The 26,636-nt window shown below is 44.7% G+C and overlaps 1 protein-coding gene across 1 annotated transcript; it reads right to left on the bottom strand.

Moving 5' to 3' along the window:
• Nucleotides 1-26,636, bottom strand: LOC311104721 (glutamine--fructose-6-phosphate aminotransferase [isomerizing] 2-like). Its single transcript, XM_084146609.1, has 18 exons — nt 26,516-26,636; nt 23,364-23,471; nt 21,948-22,052; nt 21,108-21,233; nt 20,392-20,450; nt 17,947-18,081; nt 15,962-16,023; nt 11,036-11,115; nt 8,925-9,042; nt 8,647-8,810; nt 7,691-7,786; nt 7,052-7,149; nt 6,728-6,848; nt 5,642-5,914; nt 3,689-3,816; nt 3,284-3,451; nt 2,921-3,082; nt 1-1,235 (listed from the first exon to the last, which is right to left on the bottom strand). Exons 1-18 carry the CDS (start codon nt 26,520-26,522, stop codon nt 1,191-1,193), a joined length of 2,055 nt encoding a protein of 684 aa, XP_084002735.1. The 5' UTR covers nt 26,523-26,636; the 3' UTR covers nt 1-1,190.

Raw genomic sequence — 26,636 nt, forward strand, 5'->3', positions numbered from 1 at the left:
ATTTCCCTTTATTACTTTCCAACCCCACCACCCCTTCCCTAATTGGAGTAAACTAGTGAACAACAACGCTTAGGCCTCTACTTCCAGCTTATACATACTATATAAATTTTATGGACACAGTCAATTTTACAATAATTCTATTTTGTTTGTTTTTACTCCTGAACTTCCTCTATCCTCAACCTCTCCGATCATTTTCATGATGTCCATCTGGTTTCCTTCTATATGCCATATCGTTCTAACTGTGCTCTTTCACAATACCTGTTAGCAATGGTGTCAGCTAGAGATGACATGCAGGAGCTTGCATGGATTTGTAGTATACTTGAATGCTAATTAGCATTTTCAAATCTGAGAGTAAATAGAGCTGACTATATTGATAAAAGTCACCTTATCCAAGAGAGATTTACATGGTAATCATATAGCCACGACAGGATAAGCCTACATGAAACACAGCCCTTATTTTAAGTGTTTCTAAAATTCCCTATGGGAAAAATGAATGGTGGAAAAACGATTGGAACCATTTCCCTGTTTGACCGCTATGTTTTATGGGAATTATGACACTTCCACTGTGGGGCTCAATAGGCACTACTGAATAACGGAATGCTATGGAATAGACTACACTTCCCAAGATGTCCCACAGGACAGAGAGCCCATTAAACATGAAGAGAATATTATCATAAACATTCACAATGCACTTTTTCCCATATTGCACAGTTGTAAGCACTTCAATCCACCAAGTCAATGCATTATTCCTACATTTTGTATTTTTGGCTCAACTGTTTGTGGACAAGGCACCAACTGGGTACAAGGCACAGTACAGTAGTGTATAGTGAAAGTCTCTTGCTTTGGAAACATTATTGGTGATTATGCTGCTGATTGGACAGATGGTCAAAAACTCGTGAGATGTGCCCAAAAGGTAAATGGCACCGCCTCAACAGTGTGATGGTAGGACATCACATTTCTCTGCTATAACAATGTCACGCACATGTCCCTCTATTCACACATATACTGACACACACACACACACACACACACACACACACACACACACACACACACACACACACACACACACACACACACACACACACACACACACAATTGCACATTGATGTGTAAGCCTCCACTCAGTATCTCTCTTGAGCAAAGGCAGAGCAGTGTTATGGTCTCTACTGCCTCCTGTCTGTCTGTCTTTACTCCACAGTGACAGACTTGGCCAGGTTCCTGGGACAGTCCACCTGCAACCAGAGGAGAGAGAGTCAGCCATTAAACAAGACCAATACTGATGAGTAAAGGAGACAAGACTAGATACACATACAGCATAGGTGTATGGCAGTGTAGGCTCCTTATAAAAATACATTACAAAAGTTATATTCACGCACCAAATAATTGATTAAAACACACTGTTTTGCAATGAAGGTCTACAGTAGCCTCAACAGCACTCTGTAGGGTAGCACCATAGTGTAGCCGGAGGACAGCTAGCTTCTGTCCTCCTCTGGGTACATTGACTTCAATACAAAACCTAGGATGCTCATGGTTCTCACCACCTTCCATAGACTTATACAGTAATTATGACAACTTCCGCAGGGCATCCTCTTGCAGCATGAACTGACATGTTGTCCACCCAATCAAAGGACAAGAAAATGAGTCTAGTACTGAAAGCATAAGCTACAGCTAGCTAGCACTGCAGTTTATACAATATGGTGAGTAGATGACTCAAAGAGAGAGAAAGACAACAGTTGAACAGTTTTGAACAAATGCAGTTATTTAAAAATGAAGGAGAAGCAAGAGAAAGAGAGCTATATTTAATATTTTTTTCACTTTCACTTAGCTACTGAATGAGGCTAGCTAGTTTAGCCTACTCAAACAGAGAAGGGATGCTATGTTAGCTAGCTGGCTATGGCTATCCAACACTGTAACTCTTCCAAGTCAAGGTAAGCCTTTATTTGTATGAATTTATTACCACTGGGGCCCGCCGGTGTATCTGCTAAACTGCTTGCTTACTGTACACTGTACTGCATGATTGTAGCGGGTTTACTAATGTGTTAGTTCTAGTAGCTATATTGACTTGACGTTAGCTAATATGGTGACAAAGATGTAGGCTGTGTGTAGCGGTTAGCGGTTATGATATGAAGGTTTGGCTTGGAAAGGTTTTTCGCCTGGTCACAGACAGCTGATGTGTTGTGCACTGAAGTCCACAAGCGAAGGGGAAAGGTGAGAGGAGGAGAGCGCGTAGATGTAATTATCCAACCATCAAAGGGCTCATGCTGTTTGTATGTGGCTGCTATGAAAGTGAACTGTGTTTGTGTGTGATCAGGGGTGTATTCATTCCGCCGATCATGTTGAAAAACGTTTCTTAAACAGAAGCAAACGGAATGAAACGGGGATAAACATACATAATTTGTCCAATAGAAACTCTCGTTTGCAACTGTTGGACTAATTGATTACACCCTAGATCAGCTAGATGCAGGCAAGTGTGTGCAAGGCGGTTTTGAATGTGTCACTGTCTGTCACCTTGATTACTCAAATTTCTCTCGACCTGTGCACCTACATTGTCAACTTTCATTCATAGGCTAGGTTGTAGCAACCTCATGATGGGTATAGGGAGAATTCATGTAGTAGCCTAAACCTATCGATATTACATTGAGCTGGGTGAATGGAATATGAATGACAGTCATCCAATATGCTGTAATAGAAATAAAGCCATGCTCATTAAAAAAATAAACGTCCTCCCTCATCTTAAACGGCACCGACCGCCACTGGTGTATGGGTAGTTGATTTGGTGTGCACTTGTAACTGTTGATTTTGATACTTGTTGTAATGAAATTGAAAAAATAAAATAGTCAATAGTAGGGAATGAAATGCAAGGTACAGTAGAAGTCCATAAGGAAAGAGCAGTAAGATAAGGTAGTGGTAGACTCACGTCGTATCCTCGTAGCACGGCCAGGTGGAAAGACAGGAGCTGCAGGGGGATGACACTGAGGATGCCCTGGAGACAGTCCACTGTGTGAGGCAGCTCGATGGTCTTATACGCATTCTTAGACACCTCCGGGTCATCCTGGCAACACAGGATAATCGGCCGCCCCTGAACGGGAAGGAGAGAAAGAAAGAGTGGTTTACAGAAGTAAATCGATCAATTCATTTTCATACATTATTCAAATCTTTTCATAGTGAGGCTGTGTATTATTCTTTTTGTCTGTGTACTGTGCGTGAGCCAGTTTAGATGTGGGTGTGTATATGAGGTGGGTATTTAGTTGTGTCTATGTGAGTGAAGAATGTGACATACCGATCTGGCTGTGACTTGCTGCAGTGCGTTCTGACACTTGGTGTAGCAGGCGTCTCTCATGATGATCATGATGACCGGCATGTGCTTATCAATCAGAGCCAGGGGGCCGTGCTTCAGCTCCCCAGCCAGGATGCCCTCTGAATGCATGTACGTGATTTCCTTGATTTTCTGTTTGGGAAGAATCAATCAGTTATATAACATAATCAACAGTCTATAATTAATATAGATAAACCAGAACGTGAATACATAGAGAGATATGTTTAATGATATATAAAGGACTGAAAAATAGGAGAAAAAGCAAAACATTGCCCCTAGAAACTGATTTAAGGTCAGTTTAGCATGTTTCCTATAATGGTTTAGGGTCAGGATTTGGGGTGGGTAAGCTGATCCTAGATCTGTCCTCACCAGCGCCCCCTCCAGACAGGTGGCATAGTTGAAGCCTCGTCCCATGACCAGCAGAGACTTCTGCTGATACAGCTCATCTGCTATTGACTTGATCTTCTTATCCAGAGTCAGAACCTTCTTGATCATGTCTGAGAGGAAGTGGAGAGAGAGAGAGTGCGAGGGAGAGAGAGAGAGAAAGGAGGAGGGAGAGGGGGACAGAGGGTTTGGTTCACTCTTATTCATCTATTTTGTTCACTCAGTCCATTTTGTAACACCTGGTAGTACTCTATTGGTTATAGTGTGTGATGGTTATACCTGCAGTTTTGTTTCAGTGAGCTGGTTTATGGTGTGTAATGTGTCATTCTACACTGCTCCAAAAAATAAAGGGAACACTTAAACAACACAATGTAACTCCAAGTCAATCACACTTCTGTGAAATCAAAATGTCCACTTAGGAGGCAACACTGATTGACAATACATTTCACATGCTGTTGTGCAAATGGAATAGACAACAGGTGGAAATTATAGGCAATTAGCAAGACACCCCCAATAAAGGAGTGGTTCTGCAGGTGGTGACCACAGACCACTTCTCAGTTCCTATGCTTCCTGGCTGATGTTTTGGTCACTTTTGAATGCCGGCGGTGCTTTCACTCTAGTGGTAGCATGAGACAGAGTCTACAACCCACACAAGTGGCTCAGGTAGTGCAGCTCATCCAGGATTGCACATCAATGCGAGCTGTGGCAAGAAGGTTTGCTGTGTCTGTCAGCGTAGTGTCCAGAGCATGGAGGCGCTACCAGGAGACAGGCCAGCACATCAGGAGACGTGGAGGAGGCCGTAGGAGGGCAACAACCCAGCAGCAGGACCGCTACCTCCGCCTTTGTGCAAGGAGGAGCAGGAGGAGCACTGCCAGAGCCCTGCAAAATGACCTCCAGCAGGCCACAAATGTGCATGTGTCTGCTCAAACGGTCAGAAACAGACTCCATGAGGGTGGTATGAGGGCCCGACGTCCACTGGTGGGGGTTGTGCTTACAGCCCAACACCGTGCAGGACGTTTGGCATTTGCCAGAGAACACCAAGATTGGCAAATTCGCCACTGGCGCCCTGTGCTCTTCACAGATGAAAGCAGGTTCACACTGAGCACATGTGACAGACGTGACAGAGTCTGGAGACGCCGTGGAGAACGTTCTGCTGCCTGCAACATCCTCCAGCATGACCGGTTTGGCGGTGGGTCAGTCATGGTGTGGGGTGGCATTTCTTTGGGGGGCCGCACAGCCCTCCATGTGCTCGCCAGAGGTAGCCTGACTGCCATTAGGTACCGAGATGAGATCCTCAGACCCCTTGTGAAGACCATATGCTGGTGCGGTTGGCCCTGGGTTCCTCCTAATGCAAGACAATGCTAGACCTCATGTGGCTGGAGTGTGTCAGCAGTTCCTGCAAGAGGAAGGCATTGATGCTATGGACTGGCCCGCCCGTTCCCCAGACCTGAATCCAATTGAGCACATCTGGGACATCATGTCTCGCTCCATCCACCAACGCCATGTTGCACCACAGACTTTCCAGGAGTTGGCGGATGCTTTAGTCCAGGTCTGGGAGGAGATCCCTCAGGAGACCATCCGCCACCTCATCAGGAGCATGCTCAGGCGTTGTAGGGAGGTCATACAGGCACGTGGAGGCCACACACACTACTGAGCCTCATTTTGACTTGTTTTAAGGACATTACATCAAAGTTGGATCAGCCTGTAGTGTGGTTTTCCACATTAATTTTGAGTGTGACTCCAAATCCAGACCTCCTTGGGTTGATAAATTTGATTTCCATTGATAATTTCTGTGTGATTTTGTTGTCAGCACATTCAACTATGTAAAGAAAAAAGTATTTAATACGATTATTTCATTCATTCAGATCTAGGATGTGTTATTTTAGTGTTCCCTTAATTTTTTTAAGCAATGTATATGGCTTTAATATAGGAACTCACCTGGGAGTATCCTGAGTCCGTTGATGATCTCCAGCCTCCTCGGCTGCAGGGAGATCCTGTCCTCACTCATCATCAGACCAAACATGATGAGAGCCACAAACTGGCTGGTGTAGGCCTTGGTGCTTGCCACCCCGATCTCTGGGCCGGCGTTGATGTGCACCCCGCAGTCTGTGTCTCTGGAGATGGAGGAGCCCACTGTGTTGGTGACCCCCACCGTCAGAGCTCCTCTATCCTTACAGTACCTCAGAGCCATCAGGGTGTCTGCTGTCTCACCTGAGGGGGGAAGGAGGGAGATAACCAAGGCATGTTATCATTAATACAAGCAAAACACACTAGAATTCTCCCTTACTCAACAGATTATCCACAGTATCCATACTAGCCTTCTCTCTATTAGAACATCCAGTCTCCACCAGAGAGAGAGTTCTCTCTCTATTAGAACATCCAGTCTCCACCAGAGAGAGTTCTCTCTATTAGAACATTCAGTCTCCACCAGAGAGAGTTCTCTCTCTATTAGAACATCCAGTCTCCACCAGAGAGTTCTTTCTATTAGAACATTCAGTCTCCACCAGAGAGAGAGTTCTCTCTATTAGAACATTCAGTCTCCACCAGAGAGATAGTTCTCTCTATTAGAACATCCAGTCTCCACCAGAGAGAGAGAGTTCTCTCTATTAGAACATCCAGTCTCCACCAGAGAGAGAGAGTTCTCTCTCTATTAGAACATTCAGTCTCCACCAGATATAGTTCTCTCTATTAGAACATCCAGTCTCCACCAGAGAGAGAGAGTTCTCTCTATTAGAACATCCAGTCTCCACCAGAGAGAGAGAGTTCTCTCTCTATTAGAACATTCAGTCTCCACCAGATATAGTTCTCTCTATTAGAACATCCAGTCTCCACCAGAGAGAGAGAGTTCTCTCCATTAGAACATCCAGTCTCCACCAGAGAGATAGCTATCTCTATTAGAACATCCAGTCTCCACCAGAGAGAGATTTCTCTCTATTAGAACATCCAGTCTCCACCAGATAGAGAGTTTTATGAAACACCAACAACACAAAAATGTATAGCAGATTAATCGCTCTGAGGAATTACCTGATTGGCTGATGTAGAAGCAGACGTCGTCTCTGAAGACGGGCGTGTTGCGGTCCAGGAAGTCGCTAGCCAGTTCCACCATGACAGGAAGCTCTGTCAGCTCCTCCAGAATCTGTCTGGTCTGGGGAGAGGGAGGGAGGGGGAGAGAGAGGGAGAGGGAGAGGGAGAGGGAGAGGGAGAGAGAGAGAGAGAGAGAGAGAGAGAGAGAGAGAGAGAGAGAGAGAGCGAGAGACTCATCCTTATCATAATCACAATGGTCATCATCATCATCATCTTTTCTTTCTCCTCCTCTTCCTCAATCACACTTCTAGTTGGTTCACTTACAGCCACAGCAGCGTGGAAGCTCGTTCCACAGCCAATCACGATGAGACGTCTGCAGCGTTTGATCTCCTTCAGGTGGTCCTTCAGCCCTCCCAGGATCACTGAGAACAAGACAGGACAGGAGAGGAGAGACCATCAGGATTCATATTTAGTCCAAGGAGGTAAGAGGGGTAACTATGGACTTCTTTACGTTACACTACTTTGACAACACAAACTAAGTCCAGGAGAGAAACAAGCATATTAAAGTTCCAGAGTGTGATCTCTGCTACTTTTAGAGTTATGATTCAATTTGTAAGCATTACCAACAGAGTGAATGTGAAAATGGATTCAAAATGGTCGCCCTCTGCTGGTGATTTGCAGGATGTACAATGATACAAGTAAAAGGAGGGCTGTAATTGGTCACATTGTCTACTATGTCAATTTCTCTGTATAAAATGGGCAATACTTTAACACTAGTCTTTTTTTTGTCTGGGTTTCCTGAGGAATCACTCTATACATCCATGTAGTAACTGTTAATAACCTATGCTTGCCTCCGTGAGTTGCTGTGCTAATATTGATTGAGGTTATGGCAACGTACCATCAGCATCCTGGAACAACATGGAGTGACATCAATCAGAATATGACATCACAATGGTAAGCTACCTTTGTTGGTGTCAAAACAGATCCGCCCCCTCATTGTGTTGAAGACAGACTCTGGCTGCTCAAAGATCTCCTTTTGCATAAATGCCTCAAAGTTACCTGCACAGAAAGAAAGAGAGAGAGAGAGAGGAGGGACACGGAACATGATGACTGTGTTTCAGTCTTACAGCTCAATGGTGTAGGTACTCCTCAACACCAACAGGGGGAGATCTTGTTCTACTTTTCTTAGAGCTATAGACAGCAGTAAAGTATGGTTGGCCATGGGCCTGTCTCTCTGTAAATCAGACTACATTTCTCAGGTATGACACGAGACCTTATCTTTGACCTCTGTGTGAATGGGAAGCTGTATTGGTATTGACCACTCCAGGCATATGACCGCTGTGTGAATGGGAAGGTGTATTGGTATTGACCAGCTCCAGGCATATGACCGCTGTGTGAATGGGAAGGTGTATTGGTATTGACCAGCTCCAGGTATATGACCTCTGTGTGAATGGGAAGGTGTATTGGTATTGACCAGCTCCAGGCATATGACCGCTGTGTGAATGGGAAGGTGTATTGGTATTGACCAGCTCCAGGCATATGACCGCTGTGTGAATGGGAAGGTGTATTGGTATTGACCAGCTCCAGGCATATGACCTCTGTGTGAATGGGAAGGTGTATTGGTATTGACCAGTTCCAGGTATATGACCTCTGTTTGAATGGGAAGGTGTATTGGTATTGACCAGCTCCAGGTATATGACCGCTGTGTGAATGGGAAGGTGTATTGGTATTGACCACTCCAGTTTTTTGTTACCCTTAGGCACACAGATCTAGAATGAGGCTTTGCCTAACCTCCTCAAATCCTAACCTGGCACAAAACGGACCTTACATTAGTGTGTAGGGCCTGGGACACTCTATCCTACTCCTAGTAAACTCCTAGGTTGCCATGGCAATGAGCACTAGGATCTCTAACCTCTGACCTTTCATAATCTCCTGTAGTTCCATCTGGAGGGTCTGGATGGCCCGGACTGAATCCTCCCCTGCCAGGCTGTTCAGCCTATGGAGGGACAACTTGCCCCCGACCACTGCTACTATGTCATCATCCTCCAGGTAGATCACCTTGTTGGTGTGCTCTATGATGGCACTGGGCAGGGACAGAAGAAGGAGGAGGAGGAAGAGGAGGGAGCATGAGACAAGCACAAAAACACAAGCATGCATGCACACACACACACACACACACCTAGGGCTTTCAGCTCACCTGGCGTCAGAGGCAAAGTAGTACTCCACAGCCTTGCCGTCTCCAGCTGAATTCACAGCAGTGGAGTTGTCTGGCCGGTTGTGGCTGTTTTTCTCCTGGACCCCCTCCTTGAACAGATCTACAGGACAGAGGGCAGGGGTTAGAGGGCAGGGGTTAGGGGTCATGGTTCAGACTGGGTCAGGGAAATCAACACTTCCTGCTTTACTTGAACTTTCACCTAGACTGTTTTAAGTCAGTTGTCATTAACTAGTGACTGCTTGTGACATGCTTATAACTGCTTATACTGTATGTCATGATCATGATGGTGGCTACTTAGCCTTCAAGGTGGAGGGTTCAAGTAAAGTGCTGCAAACTAAAGATTGCAAGTGTGAACAGTGAATAATAAACAGAGAGGGATTGAATCAACAACCCAATGATTTCAACCAAAACAAGACAGGTGGGATTAGAGTTCATGATCGTGATTGACAGACAACAGAGAGGAGTCAAGGGTCCTTTGACCATCAATAAACATGCTAATCATATGGTTACATTGCTTCACCAGGTGGAGGTGAAGGTTCAATTTGCAATCTGTATTGATTTGTCACATGGTATTTATGAGGTGACTCACACACAGTGACCTTTGCCCTTTGTCACAGTTACAGGAGTATTAGTCCCTGATAGCGATAAGTGACATCTCCTTGTCTCCTTGTTTCTTTCCTTCATCTGCACGCGACAGGTGAAAACACATTTCCATCCACTATGTTGCTTTCACCTATCCTGTGTTTTTAGATGAGCGGAGATGAGGGAAAGGAGCATAGAGGAGGAAGCCACTTTATAGCGTTGAGATGCACCCCATTAACCTCCTACTCTTCCTCGTTCCTTTCATTGGGCCTCAGACTTCGGACCCGCCCCACAAAATGTTTCCAGCAGGATACATCACTAATAAATCGGAGCTTAGCTAAGTAAACATATAGCAGGGTGAAGACAGTGAATAAATCTACAGGGTGTTCTCTAGATAGTTGACGCACACAGAGAGAACATAACCAACTGTTATTAACTGGCCAATGAGTAGGTAAGGAGCAGATTTATTATGACACACATGTCAAGATACATCTTTGAAATCTATCATTTGGAGAGTGCTATCCTACTCATTGTTTATAAGTAATAGTTACTGGATGAGGATTCAGCACCCTATTCATTAGAAGAAAGGGAACTTTAGAGTCAGAATGTTATATTGCAATGTTATGTTATTAACCTGACACTACTTTCCACTGAGTGTGATCATGATGTTAACCTATAATAACCCATAGAGGTTCAACACAGTATTGGCAGCATTTCCACAAGAAGCAAGAGTCTCATTTCTCAACCATCATTTTTGTGATTCTGCATAATCTTTGCACTAGTAGACAATCATTTAACATTCGAATCATTGGAGACATTTGTCTGATTAAAGAGAATCTGATTGTTGTTAGTCATGCAACTCTTATGAGGTGGTTCAATCTTAACGTCCAATCAGAGGTCAAAACCCACAACACCCACGTGTGTATTGGGTAGTTAGCGCACCTACGGGCTCAGCAGCCCCCTGTCGTGCTGTAAACACTGGGGTGACTGCACAGTCCCTCAGGACAGAGTAGTACGGCGCTACGGATAGGACAGGGTTAGGGTTAGTCTTAGATGATTACATGTTATCACACACAAGAGGGTTATCATTAGTCTGGACCAGATGGTAAGTACTGCTACTGTTAGGGTCAGGACACAGATACTGCTCACAGTAAGTACTGCTACTGTTCGGGTTAGGACACAGTTAGTTAATTGAATGATTAGGTTGGTTAGTTTGTTATTCATGGGTTTACTCCTATTTACCTGAATCATGACTTGAGATACAGACATAACTTCACTTTTCATGCAAACCTCATTAATATCAATGCATGATTTATGCGTTTGTTCGAGTTATGCACTCGTATCTCAAGTCAGAGATCGGTCCATGAATATTATGTTCCAGAACGTGTTGAGATGCGTTAACTAACCCAGTCAGGTTTCTGTGAGAACAGTGGGCAGACAGAGGTTTAAGAACACTGTAAAGTGAGAATGTCAGACAGAGAGGAGGGTTGAGAGAGAGGAACAGAGCTCACCACTGTTGTACTGGATTGGGATGTGCTCTGCAGACAGCTCATACTTGCTCCGCACACCAATGAGCAGAGGACTTCCTCTCCTGAAGGAGAGAGAGAAAGGGGGGATGGATAGAGGGATGGGGATGAATGGGAAAGAGATTGAGAAAGACAGAGGGGGTAGAAGGGGAGAAATGGTTAGATTTCTATCTGTGTGAGAGAACACAAACACACACTTACACACACACGTGCGCACACACAGTGTAATGTCTTAATACATTTCTTGTGACTGTAATATTTCCCTCAGCAGGGGAATATGAGCTGGGATTGGTCTCCACACCTCAGCTGAACTCTTTCTCCCGAGTGTTACCTTTGAATGACTCCCATTGTTCACTACACAATAATGAAGTACCTGGAGCACTCCTCGCTCTCTCTCTCCTTTTTCTCCCCTGTGTGTCTCTCTCTCGTCATACTATCTCTTACTTTCTCTTTGCCAGCCTCCCTCCCTCCCTCCCTCCATCCCTCTCTCCCTCCCTCCCTCCCTCCCTCCCTCCTTCCTTTAATCTATGTCTCTGATCTTTTCTAGCACGTTCTTGCTCCTTGTCCACCCTCTCCCCTACAGGTGGTTGCGTCAGTTCCTGCTCATGTTTCTAGCTCATCAGCCATGCATTCTGTCTCCAGTACGCCATGTGTGCTTCTCTGATTGGCTGATGCAGGTGTAGATGTAAGTGTCCATAACTGGTGAGGAGAGATGGCTTGGCAAACCTAACCTGCATATAGATCAAGTAGGACCTATGACGGAGTGTACTGTACACAAAGCACCTGATAAATATCTACATCTCAATTACACCTATGTATGTAGCATTGTAGTGCTTGACAGCTTACACCTGGCTGGGGTAATACCCACCTGAGGCTCAAAGAAAACAGCAACGTTTCTCAATTACACTATTTTCTTTCCCTCTGTTTACTGCATCCCTCTCTTCTCTGTCAGCCCTGTATGTGGGGCTGGGAGCTGTAAGCTGGGGCAGAGTGACGTCAGGCAGAAAGGCAGGCTGCTGTGCTGTTCTTTTTCAGATTCACAGTGTTTAAGTCACATGTACAGGGTTGCAGGGTACAGCGCTTAATAGTCACATGTACAGGGTTGCAGGTGTGATTGCAGGGTACAGTGTTTAATAGTCACATGTACAGGGTTGCAGGTGTGATTGCAGGGTACAGTGTTTACAGTTTTTCTCAATTGCTAAAACACTAAACCCTATTGTCTGAACCAAATGCTCAGTTGCCTGAACCCACTGATTGAATCAATCACTCTTTTGGCAAAACCATAAGCACTTTTCACCTGTTTAGACATAACTTGCCAACACATTTTCATTGTGATGCACCCGTGCTGCATAATGGTGAGCACAGGTGACAAAAGTCAAACACAATTAGAGCACAGGTGTCACCACTTGAACACAACAACTCAAAATTGATCACACTTGTGGCTAATGATGTGAGGGAACATATACAGTAAGCCAGTTCAGAGAGCACTGGTTTGTGAGGCCCTACAATGGATAGAAATCTGAGAGGAAGAGTTCGTGTGAGAGGAGGTCGAGGTGGTCGAGGTGGTCGAGGTGGTCAGCGAAGACAAAGAACAGTAATATCTGATGAAATCAGAGCTACTGTGATTGACCATGTTCTTGTCCATGGTATGAGCATGAGGGAGGCTGGACAAAGGGTACAACCAAACATCAGTAGATTCACTGTGTCCACCATAATCCGAAGATTTAGAGAAGAGAACAGGTAATTACCTTTTTTTGACATTATAGTACAGTATGTAAATGTTGACAGCAATTACTGTATGACATACTATATACTGTACCACAGTATACTGTAAGTAAATATATGTTTCAGTACATCACTGTACCAATGTACTGTAGTATTGTAATGGAGGGTTGGTCTAACTGTTTGTAGGCCTAGTATTCCATGTATATTTTTTGTAACTCCATGTTCTCTTTTTGTAGAATTGAAAGACTGCCACATGGGGGTGGGAGGACAGGTATGTTCTCCCCACACCAAGAGACCCTAATTGTTGATATGGTCCGTGAGAACAATGCCATTAAACTGAGCGAAATTCAGCAGAAGATCATTGAGGACCATTACAATTTTGAGGGTATCAACAGTGTCAGCCTCTCTACTGTTGATCGTGTCCTCAAGCGCAACAGACTGCGCATGAAACAGCTATACAGAGTGCCCTTTGATCGCAACTCAGACAGAGTCAAAGAGCAAAGATTCCAGTATGTACAGGTTGGCATATATCCAGACACATTCAATGTTGATTACTCTAAGTAGTGATTTACTGTAGTGGCCTAAATCACTTTTTCCGTATCACTTACAAAACTATATCTATTTCTACAGAGGGTTTTTCAACTGGATGCAATGGAAAGACCCCATCAATACATCTACATGGATGAAGCTGGGTTTAATCTCACCAAAAGGAGAAGGAGAGGCCGTAATGTGATTGGTGTTCCTGGGCAGCGTGGTGGCAATGTCACATTATGTGCTGCCATCAGCAATCATGGGGTTGTCCACCATCATGCCAACCTGGGGCCCTACAACACTCACCAGCTCCTCATTTTCATCAATCACATGCGAGATGCTTTGTTAGGGCAGCAGGATGAGCATCCCATCTATGTTGTTGTTTGGGACAATGTGAGTTTTCACAGAGCCCTCCAGGTTAGAGAGTGGTACAATATGAACCAAGGTTTTATCAATCTTTGCCTTCCACCGTACTCCCCTTTCCTAAACCCCATTGAGGAATTCTTCTCCTCATGGCGGTGGAAGGTATATGAACGCCAACCTTACACCAGGGTAAATCTCCTGCAAGCCATGGGACTTGCCTGTGGTGACATAGGTGTGGAGGCATGCCAAGCCTGGATACGGCATGCCAGGGGTTTTTTCCCCCGTTGCCTGGCCAGACAAAATGTGGCCTGTGATGTGGATGAAGTCCTGTGGCCTGACCCAGTACGGAGACATGATGCTGTGGCTGAGTAATGCACTTATTTTTATATTTTTGTACATTCTTTTTACATGGGCTTACTGTACACAAGTGGCAAACGCATAAGATTTCTGTTTGTTTTTACAAGTGCTACATGTAAATGCACAAGATTTCTGTTTTGTTTTTTTGTTTTGCAACATGCATTTAGCCTACAGTGAACAATAAACATTTATTTCTCCAGCTTCATGTCCTGAGCATTGTGTTTTCTATTTTTCTACGTAGTGTTTAGTGACTGTTCAGTAGTGTTTTTTAATTTTGATTGACTCGGGGCACGATTTCACAACATAGTTCAGTTTTGAGCACAGATTGAACTGTTTTGAGGTGAAAGTTTGGTTTTGCAAGAAGAGTCTGAGGTTTTGTGAATGTAGCTTGAAAATTGGGTTTTGTGTTCACAGTTAAGAGAAAGAAATGTGTCTTAGCAATCGAGAAAAACTGTAATAGTCACATGTACAGGGTTGCAGGTGTGATTGCAGGGTACAGTGAAAGTCTTAGGCTCCAAGCTTCAACATGCAGGACTAAGTTAAATTAAAGAATGAAAATGGTCATAAAAAAACAACAGAAGAAATAGCACTATACATTATTCATCGAGAGAGAGAGAGAGAGAGAGAGAGAGAGAGAGAGAGAGAGAGAGAGAGAGAGAGAGAGAGAGAGAGAGAGAGAGAGAGAGAGAGAGAGAGAGAGAGAGAGAGAGAGAGAGAGAGAGAGAGAGAGAGAGAGAGAGAGAGAGAGAGAGAGAGAGAGAGAGAGAGATTCTCAGGCGAGCCTTGCTGGAGGGCTGATAGTTCTGCCAAAAAGAGAGGGAGCAGGGGCTAGCATCACTACTTAATCACTTCCATCCCTCCATTTCTCTCTCTACCCTGGGAGACACACCTAACAGCTCAGTCTCTGACTCCCAAGACTAGGCTAAGCTAAAAACAGCAGGTAACTATCAGAGAGAAAGAGACAGAGAGACAGAGACAGAGAGACAGAGAGAAAGGGAGAGAGAGTTGTATTATTTAGTCAAACCCACTGTATCCAGGTGGAGCAACAACAGGTGGACTAACTGAACCCTGGCCAGTATATTAGTCTGCTGGCAACAGCACCAACCAACCATCCTCTTTACTGTGTACTATAAACCATAGGTCAACAACAGCCCTCGCCTCACCCTCTTTCCCTCAGTCTACCAACAAGGAAACAGAGAGAAATAATTGAAGAAATCAAGAGAGAAATCAAGAGATCAGAGGTGATTGAGTGTGATAGGTGCTGGCCAGGGTTTTTCCCTGAGAAGCAAGAGGAAACAGAGCAGAGCCTTCCTTTAATGAGTCACAGAGAGTAGAGTAGAGCCAGGCAGGAGGCCAGCAGCCAGCCTTAGAGAGGCCCTGTAAGGAGTGACTGAACCTGGACCACACTCCTCTCTTTCTCCCCCTGTCTGGGTCTCAAAGTCACACTGCTTCTCTATACAGTACCACACACACAAGTATGCATGAGGCACACAAACTAACATTTACATTTCAGTCATTTAGCAGATGCTCTTATCCAGAGCATATTACAGGAGCAATTAGCATTAAGTGCCTTGCTCAAGGGCACATCAAGGACAGATTTTTCACCTAGTTGGCTCGGGGATTCAAACCACCGACCTTTCGGTTACTGGCCCAACGCTCTTAACCGCTCACACACACGTCCACCCCTTTCCTGTAAACCCTGACTGTTCCAACTTCCAGTCATCATACGTGACCCATGGAATAGATGGAATAGACGTAGGTAGAGACACACAATCTGAAGATCAATATATGGCTATATATAGTCAGGTTTTATTGATTTATTATGGCAATAGACGATGAGTCAATGCCAATGGGTCTTGATCATTTTTTCTATCATGTGTTCATACGTTAGTCAGACAGACCGAGACGTGTGGGTGAGTGGACGTGGATACTGACCTGGTGGCTACAGCTTCTCCGGGGAAATGATGGCTTTTGAACACCAGAGCGAAGGCCCCCTCCTAAAACAGGATGCCAAAGAGGAGAGAATATGTTAGCGTCCATGATGATGATGATGAAGATGATGCCAGAGGAGAAGAAGGATGAAGATGAGAAGGAATTGTAAAAAGACTAAATACATGGGAGGAAAATGTAGAAGTCGAACAGACAGACAGCGAGCTTAAAAAGCAACATAAAAATTCCCTGTCTGTTTTTGGATAGTATTTTAATCTGTGTAGTAGTGGGGGTGTGAGGGAGGGAGGGATGGGGGATGTTTAGGGAAGCTAAGGGGGAATAAGACCCTTATTGTATAAAACCAGCGGGGGGAGATAGAGGGGAAAGGAGTGGGAGGAGTGGGGAGAAGGAGATGGAGGAGAGAGGGGAGAGAAGAGGGAGAGGGGAGAGGGAGACGGAGGAGAGAGGGGAGAGGAGAGGGAGACGGCGGAGAGAGGGGAGAGGAGGGGGAGAGGGAGATGGAGGAGGATGAGGAGGAGAAAGAGATGGGAGGCAGTGGTCTTTAGACTGTAAGGGGTGTGCTCTGGTCTGGTTTCTATTAGCCCAAACCCTGTGAAGCTGTAAGCTACTCTGAGCTTTTACAGGGAGCCAGGGAGAGGGGAGATGGGGCTGAGATGAGCCAGGGAGAGGGGAGATGGGGCTGAGATGAGCCAGGGAGAGGGGAGATGGGGCTGAGATGAGCCAGGGAGAGGGGAGATGGGGCTGAGATGAGCCAGGGAGAGGGGAGATGGGGCTGAGATGAGCCAGGGAGAGGGGAGATGGGGCTGAGATGAGCCAGGGAGAGGGGAGATGGGGCTGAGATGAGCCAGGGAGAGGGGAGATGGGGCTGAGATGAGCCAGGGAGAGGGGAGATGGGGCTGAGATGAGCCAGGGAGAGGGGAGATGGGGCTGAGATGAGCCAGGGAGAGGGGAGATGGGGCTGAGATGAGCCAGGGAGAGGGGAGATGGGGCTGAGATGAGCCAGGGAGAGGGGAGATGGGGCTGAGATGAGCCAGGGAGAGGGGAGATGGGGCTGAGATGAGCCAGGGAGAGGGGAGATGGGGCTGAGATGAGCCAGGGAGAGGGGAGATGGGGCTGAGATGAGCCAGGGAGAGGGGAGATGGGGCTGAGATGAGCCAGGGAGAGGGGAGATGGGGCTGAGATGAGCCAGGGAGAGGGGAGATGGGGCTGAGATGAGCCAGGGAGAGGGGAGATGGGCATGAGCTGGGACGGGCTCCAATAAGACAAAACTCAACAACATTAAACACAAAAGAGTGTGTTAAGAACTGAGCGAGACAGAGAGAAAGAGAGAGAAAATGACTGGACAATCTAGTTGGTGAAAAAGTAAGTTAGTCTGTCTCGCTCCTGGTCTCCAGATACAGATGTGATGTCACTAAATATGTTGTTAGGGCGGTTACCATGATGACTGTTTTGGCGATGATGTAACACTATTAATGGGATGGAAAGTGAAGTAACGTCATACTGGGCTGAACAGAGAAAGATGGGAGGGGGTCAAATTTTAGGCCAGATTGGACTCAATGACCCCCTCTTTGACATAGAACTACGGGACAGGGGTATGGTATGATGACATCATCGAGAGGAACTGGGGGAGATTGTTGCTCTGCTGTTGTTAAAAACATCCCCATCTTACAATGCTGTTTTAAAACTGGCATTCATCATAGCGCCAGATGGAATCTAAGGGGGTTATTGTTATTTTGTCAAGCAATTAATTGTTTTGTTTAGTAGTAATAGTAGTAGTAGTAGTAATAGCAGTAGTAGTTGTAGTAGTAGCAGCAGTAGTAGTAGCAGCAGTAGTAATAGTAGTAGTAATAGTAGTAGTAGCAGTAGTATTAATAATAGTAGTAGTAGCAGTAGTAGTAACAGAAGTACCTTACTTAGTAGTACCATAGTAATAACATATTGGTACAGTGTTGAGGTGTCCCAGTACTCACCAGCTGTTGAATGACCCTCTCCACCAGCGTAGAGAAGGACAAGTCGTCTCTCTCACGGTTGTCGTAAACATATTTTATCAGTTTAGGGATGACCTCTGTGTCCGTCTCTGACTCAAACTCGTAGCCCTTGGAGTTCTGAAAGAGGGTGGGGATCAGAATGAATGTTACAAGCTTACTGAAGCAGCACTCCCAGATGTTCCTTTAGCTAGCATAACAACTCCTCTAGCATAACAACTCCTCTAGCATAACAACTCCTCTAGCATAACAACTCCTCTAGCATCACAACTCCTCTAGCATAACAACTCCTCTAGCATAACAACTCCTCTAGCATCACAACTCCTCTAGCATCACAACTCCTCTAGCATAACAACTCCTCTAGCATAACAACTCCTCTAGCATAACAACTCCTCTAGCATCACAACTCCTCTAGCATCACAACTCCTCTAGCATAACAACTCCTCTAGCATCACAACTCCTCTAGCATAACAACTCCTCTAGCATAACAACTCCTCTAGCATCACAACTCCTCTAGCATCACAACTCCTCTAGCATCACAACTCCTCTAGCATCAAAACTCCTCTAGCATCACAACTCCTCTAGCATCACAACTCTTCTGTTGAGCGTGAAAAACCCAGCAGCGTTGGAGTTCTTGACACAAACCGGTGCAACTGGCACCTACTACCATACCCCGTTCAAAGGCACTTAAATATTTTGTCTTGCCCATTCATCCTCTGAATGGCACACATACACAATCCATGTCTCAATTGTCTCAAGGCTTAAAAATCCTTCTTTAACCGGTCTCCTCCCCTTCATCTACACTGATTGAAGTGGATTTAACAAGTTACATAAATAAGGGATCATAGCTTTCACCCGGATTCACTTGGTCAGTCTATGTCATGGAAAGAGCTGTTTTGTATACTCAGTGTATTTTAGTATATATTGAGACTTCACCTGCCACAAGAAACCAGTGAGACAGAACACAGATACAAAATGAATTAGTACATACCATATTGACTAACTGTCATAGCATATCAACTGCTTATGATAAATTAATTGCTAATAATTACTGATAACATTGGTAATAGCTGAGATATGGTCAAATGGGGGAAAAGAACGGGGTAAACAACATCAAAGTACTTCCTTAAGAAGGGCATGGTTCAGAATTTGGCTTCTCCCTTTGTAGTTTACAGCATGTATAGTACAGTCATGGCTGGGGCAGAAACAGCGCTACTTTCCCAGCAACTTTCGCAGGTTGATGTTTTATTGTAAGTGACATCAATAAGGGATCATAGCTTTCACCTGGTAAAGATTTGGCATGGGCATGGGTAGGGTTAAGTGGACTATTTGCATTGTCCCCACCCTCTCTTTTACAATGCTGCTACTCTCTGTTTATTATCTATGCATAGTCACTTTAACTCTAACTACATGTACACATTACCTCAATTACCTCGACTAACCTGTACCCCTGCACATTGACTCTGTGTCGGTACCCCCTGTATATAGCCTCGCTACTGTTATTTTACTGCTGCTCTTTCATTATTTGTTATTTATATTTTTTACTTAACACTTATTTTTCTTAAAACTGCATTGTTGGTTAAGGGTTTGTAAGTAAGCATTTCACTGTAAGGTTGTATTCACCTGTTGTATTCAGCGCATGTGACAAATACAATTTGATTTGATTGGATTGGATATCATGGAAAGAGTTCTTAATGTTTTTTATACTCAGTGTAGTTGCAATGGGATGGGTAACAACATTCTATACCACATTAATAAGGAGTGGTAACTAGTAATACCAGTAGAGGTCTATCTAGGCCTAACCTGAGTGACATCACAATCAATTCAAATTCTGAGTGAATTACACGACTATGAGAAAGTGGGACTTGAAAGGGGTGTGCGTTAAAATCGAGGCAAGAGAGAGAATCGCCAATCAAAATAAATGTTCTATCACAGCAACCATATTATTTTTGGAGAGCCCAAGTGATTCTGAGTTTGGGCATAGAAAGTTTATATTGAAAACTATTTAGATTTTACGAACTCCCTTCCTTATTTAAATCACTTGCGCTGCTCACGCTGTGAAGTCCACAATATAGAGGGTAACTGAACAAATACGTTGTAGGATTTCTACATAGCCTATGTATGACTTCTGCCTAAAGCAAACATTGCCCATTGCCACTTTGTCAATTCCATTTCAATTCACTTGCATTTGTATAGAATAGTGCAACAGTCAAAAAGCCCTACACAAAGGACCCAGGCCTAAGATTGTCAAAGGCAAAGCTTTGCATGACAGAATGTTTGAAACCCTATAACACTTCTGATCATATCTCGGACCTTAACCAAGGGTGTGACCCAAAACAGGCTGAAGTTTATGGTGGAGTCATTTATACTGAAATAGAGTGAAACTACAGAAACACAGACGGGGGACTGGAGAGGTAGGGTAGGACTTACCAGGTACTTCTTTAACTCTTTGTAGTTGGTGATGATGCCATTGTGGATGACTACAAACTCTGGGGAAAAGAGAGACAGAGAGAGAATACAGTGAAGATACTGTCCAAAACATATTTAATATGATAATGTGTGCCTGAGGAAGGACATGGCTTTGGTCAACTCAAGTAGAACCTGTCTGTCTGTCTGGCCGTCTGGCCTGCCTCTGTCTGGCCTGCCTCTGTCTGGCCTGCCTCTGTCCGGCCTGCCTCTGTCCGGCCGGCCTCTGTCCGTCTGTCCGTCCGGCCGGCCTCTGTCCGTCTGGCCTGCCTCTGTCTGTCCGTCTGGACTCTGTCTGTCCGTCTGGCCTCTGTCACTCCGTCTGGCCTCTGTCTGTCTGTCTGTCTGTCCTCTGTCTGTCTGGCGTATCTCATGTACTATGTCTGGATGTGTATAATTACTCCTTTCACTGAGGCCTCCCTGTATAAGAGACAAGCTCCTCTAGACCCTCCCTACAATAGAGACGGTGAAGGGGAGGCAGGGCCTGGTCACAGAGGTGGTGGGCTGGTCACAGTCTGTGAGGTGTACCGGTAACTACACAGTGACATCTCTGGACAATCAGTAACCAGAAAAAAAGCTAGCTCACCTCCATTCCAGAAACCTATGTGGCAGAGCAGTGGGTGGGTGTATGTATGTATGGCATGTGTGCGTATGTGTGTAGTGTGTGTAGTGTGTGTTACCGTTGTTCTTGTCGGAGCGGTGGGGATGACAGTTGAGGGCACTGGGTTCACCATGGGTAGCCCAGCGTGTGTGAGCGATGCCAAAATGTGTGTCCAACTCCGCCTCCAGATCCATGCCGTCTTTCTCTGCTCACAAGACACATCAAGAACTGATCGATGCCATGAGCATGTGATATTATATATCAATGACTGATCAGTAACATGAAAGGGAGCGACATTGCATCGGTCAATAAAGGTACATTATAAAGCACTGTGATAAAGGGTGAAGCTGACAGAGGACTACGGAAGTGTAATTCAGCTCAGAAGTCTTACCATAAACCCTTAGCATAACCTAACGTAGTAGGTGTGAAAGAAACGCCTAAAACTAGATCCCCTTATATACTGGTCTTGACGAGAAGAAAAAAACTGTCTGGGGAGGTTCTCTTCTGCACTATTCAACCAATCCAGTAAATGAGGACGAGGAGTTAAGATGGAGTATCGCCAAAGACAGTATAGTACTTAGGTTTAGAAACTCTGTGGTGTCGCCTTGTTAACGTCTAAAAACGGAAGTCGCGTCACATAATCTCTTTTCATTTCCCCTGAAAACCGGAACATCCGGTTCTTGAGGACTCGGCAGAGGCTACCCTTACCATAACCCTACACTGTCGCCTCTTTCATTAGAGAGGTATTGGTTATGGCAAAGAAGGAGGGAAGTGAACTGAAAGGGTCCTTAGGCAGAAGGACAGAAGACAGGAGTTACCAAGAAGAAAGAGAGCTACAGACTATAGAATACTTTGTAAACACATAATACTGACACTGGAGAAAAGGAATGTGATGGATGCAGGTAGTCATGGAACCTACTGTAGAGCTCTTCATCCAGGGCCTTGACCTTGCCTTTCTTCTTTATGAGAACAATGTTGCTGTTGTCTTCTGCTGTCGTCTTCTTGTTGCCGTCCACAGCGATGCCTGAAACCAGAAAAACCAGAAAAACTAATGAGGCAAATGTAAACCAATACCAACCATAAACCAATCATCATCACTGCAGTCTATATTAGCTGGCTAGTACGCTGCAAGGCTAATCAATGAATCAGGTCAACTTGAGAACTGAGACAGTAGTCATGACAATGTGAAAGCTTGTTTGAAAGACTCCAAATCCTAATCCATTTAAAACCTTTTAATGTGATTTAATTATCTTCCCTGAGATAATTCAGGGAAGAGTTAAGTTGTTAATTTAGAGCAAAGAGCTGATTATTGTGGAACCCCTGTGAATATCAACCAGCTGATTACTGTGGAACCCCTGTGAATTTTAACGAGCTCAAATAGAATGACAGGTAATGAGTGTGTGTGTGCAGCATATGGGTTTTACCGGCCATGAAAGGGCATATGTGTTCCATGATAAACAAATATGGGGGGGGGGGGGGGGGGGGGGGGGGGGGGGAGTGTTCATGCGTGTCTGTGGACTCTGGAATATGCCATTGGAGGAATGTCAAAGCAATAATAAATACCAGTGAGGCAGATATCATTGGTGTACGGTGAGGCTCAGAACAGGATTAAAGGCTACAGATTCTCTCCTCACATGAGGGCTCTCTACTACTACCACCTTCTCTGTTATAAGTTCAACTCATCAGACTTATCTGAACGTTGCTGACCGATGCCCTGTCCCAAATCAACCCCTAGCTGTAGCTAAGATCAGATAGTGGAAGTAATAAGGTATTACAGCTAGATGGAGTGCCCACACCCAGTTTCATATGAAGCATGTAATCAGATGTGCACAACTCACCTAATCGTACCTGTCCTGTCTGTCTGTCAACATAGCCCTGATTCCTGGACCTAGATCTACAATGCACTCATCAGGATGATCTATAATTGACAGTAACTGGCAGCACTCAGCTGCCTTGTAAGTGATTAGATACCATAGCTTCAGTATGACCACACAGAGCATGCACCAATACGGTCTAACCGGCCCGAAGCACAAAGAGCAGAAATCAGTAGTCCTTGGGTTTTATGATGTAACAGTGATTTACTATGATTAGTCATAGTTGAGTTGTGCCATAACACTGTCTGTATAGTTACACAGTAAGACTGGATACATTAGTAGAGTGTGTGTGTGTGTGTGTGTTCAGGGTGAAAGATCTGTCGATGTGCCCTTGAGCAAGGCACTTAACCCTAATTTTCTTTAGGGGTGCTGTACTACTATGGCGGACCCTGTAAAACAACACATTTCACTGCACCTATCTGGTGTATGCGAAAATAAAACATATTTATTTATTTATTTACCTGCTGAATCATAGCCTCTGTACTCCAGCCTCTGCAGTCCCTTCACCAGCGTCTCAAATATCTCCTTTCTGGTGCGAGGCACACAGTAATTGAGGTAGGCAAAGATCCCTGCAATGAGGCCAAGTGAGAGAGAGAGAGAGAGAGAGAGAGAGAGAGAGAGAGAGAGAGAGAGAGAGAGAGAGAGAGAGAGAGAGAGAGAGAGAGAGAGAGAGAGAGAGAGAGAGAGAGAGACAGTCACAGACACAGACACAGACACACAGACAGACAGACAGACAGATAGACAGACAGAGACAGATAGACAGCGAGACAGACAGACAGCGAGACAGACAGAGACAGAGAGAGATAGACAGACAGAGAGACAGACAGAGAGACAGAGAGACAGACAGAGGCAGCGAGACAGAGATAGACAGACAGAGAGAGAGACAGATAGAGACAGCGAGACAGAGATAGACAGACAGAGAGACAGATAGACAGCGAGACAGACAGACAGCGAGACAGACAGAGACAGAGATAGACAGACAGAGAGACAGACAGAGAGACAGAGAGACAGACAGAGACAGCGAGACAGAGATAGACAGACAGAGAGACAGACAGAGACAGCGAGACAGAGATAGACAGACAGAGAGACAGACAGACAGAGAGACAGACAGAGACAGAGAGACAGATAGACAGCGAGACAGACAGACAGCGAGACAGACAGAGACAGAGAGACAGACAGAGAGATAGAGAGACAGACAGAGACAGCGAGACAGAGATAGACAGACAGAGAGACAGATAGACAGCGAGACAGACAGACAGCGAGACAGACAGAGACAGAGATAGACAGACAGAGAGACAGATAGAGAGACAGAGAGACAGACAGAGACAGCGAGACAGAGATAGACAGACAGAGAGACAGACAGAGACAGCGAGACAGAGATAGACAGACAGAGAGACAGACAGAGACAGCGAGACAGAGATAGACAGACAGAAAGGCAGACAGACAGAGAGACAGACAGAGAGACAGACAGAGACAGCGATACAGAGATAGACAGACAGAGAGACAGATAGAGACAGCGAGACAGAGATAGACAGACAGAGAGAGAGAGAGAGACAGACAGAGAGACAGACAGAGACAGAGATACAGAGATAGACACAGATCAGCTCTCGTCTTTTCACTGTTTTTTTAACCCTCCCTTTCGTTATTCGATCTTCATATTCAACTTGAGCCTTTTTATCAGTTATTTTACTGAAATGAGCAGTGTGTAGGTCTATTGTAGATTGTACATTCGGTACTGGGTTGTTGAGTTAGGGATTGGGCTGTCATTTCCCATAGTCGTGTTACAATACGTCCTATATTCTGTTTGCAAAGGGTGTAAATCCTATTCTGTTGCTATGGTGCAGCAAACAGTTGATGAGTTGAGGAGGCTTGTACTATATATGTTTTACAGTGTATTTATTCAAATATAGAATAAAACTCTCAGCAAAGTAGTGTAAGAAGTTGAGAACAGAGACGGATAAAGTGTCACTCAGTAACCCAACATTTGTTTGTTGTAGTTCATAATCCTCTCTTCCTGTGTTTGGGAATATAATCCTCTATAATATACTGGAAACAGTGGCCTATGCAGATGGGTTACTGACATTACATTTTAGTCATTTAGCAGACGCTCTTATCCAGAGCAATTAGGGTTAAGTGCCTTGCTCAAGGGCACATCGACAGATTTTTCACCTAGTTGGCTCGGGGATTAGAACCAGCAACCTTTCGGTTACTGGCACAACGCTCTTAACCACTAAGCTACCTGCCGCCCCAGCCAACTGGGGCAGCATAAAAGTGAAATGAAATTATAATATCATTTAAAAAATTGTATATCAATGAATTAGTCCCTAGCCAACTGGGGAAATAATGGTAGCATTTACAGAATATTTGGTGCTGTCTGAATAGGATGTAAAGGGCCTGTCTCAATGAGCAAACCATTACAGTGTACTACAGTTGTTCCCAACCAGGGGTACTAGGAACTGAAAAGGGTTAGGAACCACTGGTGCACTATATTGCCGGGGTTCTGATAAAAACATAACACATTATGCTCTGTAGAGTGCCTCAAAGGGGGTCCGTGATGTGTGATGTGTGCAATTAAAGTTCCCAGTCTGCGCGCTGCGATGGAGGGAGGTTGGTTTAAGGTGGCCATTTAGCGGAGCACATTGCGCAATGTTCGCCTCACCCAGGTACACTCTTAGTAAAAAGAGTTCCAAAAGGGTTTTTCGGCTGTCCCCATAGGAGAACCCTTTCTGGTTTCAGGTAGAACCCTTTCTGGTTCTAGGTAGAACCCTTTTTGGTTTCAGGTAGAACCCTCACCTTCTGTGGAAAGGGTTATCCTTGGAACCCAAAATAGTTATATCTGGAACGAAAAGGGGATACTTCTTCAAAGGGTTCTCCTATGGGGACAGCCGAAGAAACCTTTTAGGTTCTAGATAGCACCTTTTTTTCTAAGAGTTGCCGAGAAGAGCAAACTGGTCGACCTAGATATAGTGTCTGCTGTAAAGCTTTGCTTATATTACTCACCTCGGGGTAAAATTGTTATTATTACTATTAAACTAAAAGTATTTAAATAGTTATAATCCTACATTTGCATGATAATGCATAATCATATTTCAGCAACAGAAATGTGCATAGGCCTAGAGTCCAACGACTCGGATGACACCTACATCTTTAAGCATAGGCTACGTAGCAGCTCAACATCCTATTCAGGATGCATGGAATCTATCGCGGAAGGATCAGAGTCCCACCAATATATGGTACTGAGGACCGCAGCAGAACACTGTAATAACCTCCATTTTTATTACTAGTTGTAATACAACTTATATTTACATTTAATCAAGGTTTATATTTATATATATTTTAAAAAATCCCTACACTGACATGTAAATTGCCTACAAGAATGACACCTCATTCCGCATTCAGTGACGCACATACACAAACTGTCTGAACAGACTGGTTTAAAAAAGCCTACAACAACATACATAATAATTAGGTCAGATTCCAATACTAGTAGTAGCCTAAACTAGACTAGCCTACCGTAATGTTTATGCATAATGCGTAATCTGTCTCCTGATTAGGCTATCCAGGTTGCCATTTCCATGATGCACAGTAAAAGATGTAGCCCTATCCGCCTTACCACACATGGTTCTGATTGTCTTGTCCCAACTGGATACTGTTCAGGGCGACGGCCGGTTCGTGGTAGTTTAACCCGTTACTACTGTCTGTAGTTCCCGAGTAGAATCCAAATGGAACTGTGT

This window comes from Coregonus lavaretus (assembly GCF_964263955.1).
Source record: "Coregonus lavaretus genome assembly, chromosome: 29".
In the NCBI taxonomy this organism is placed as follows: domain Eukaryota; kingdom Metazoa; phylum Chordata; class Actinopteri; order Salmoniformes; family Salmonidae; genus Coregonus; species Coregonus lavaretus.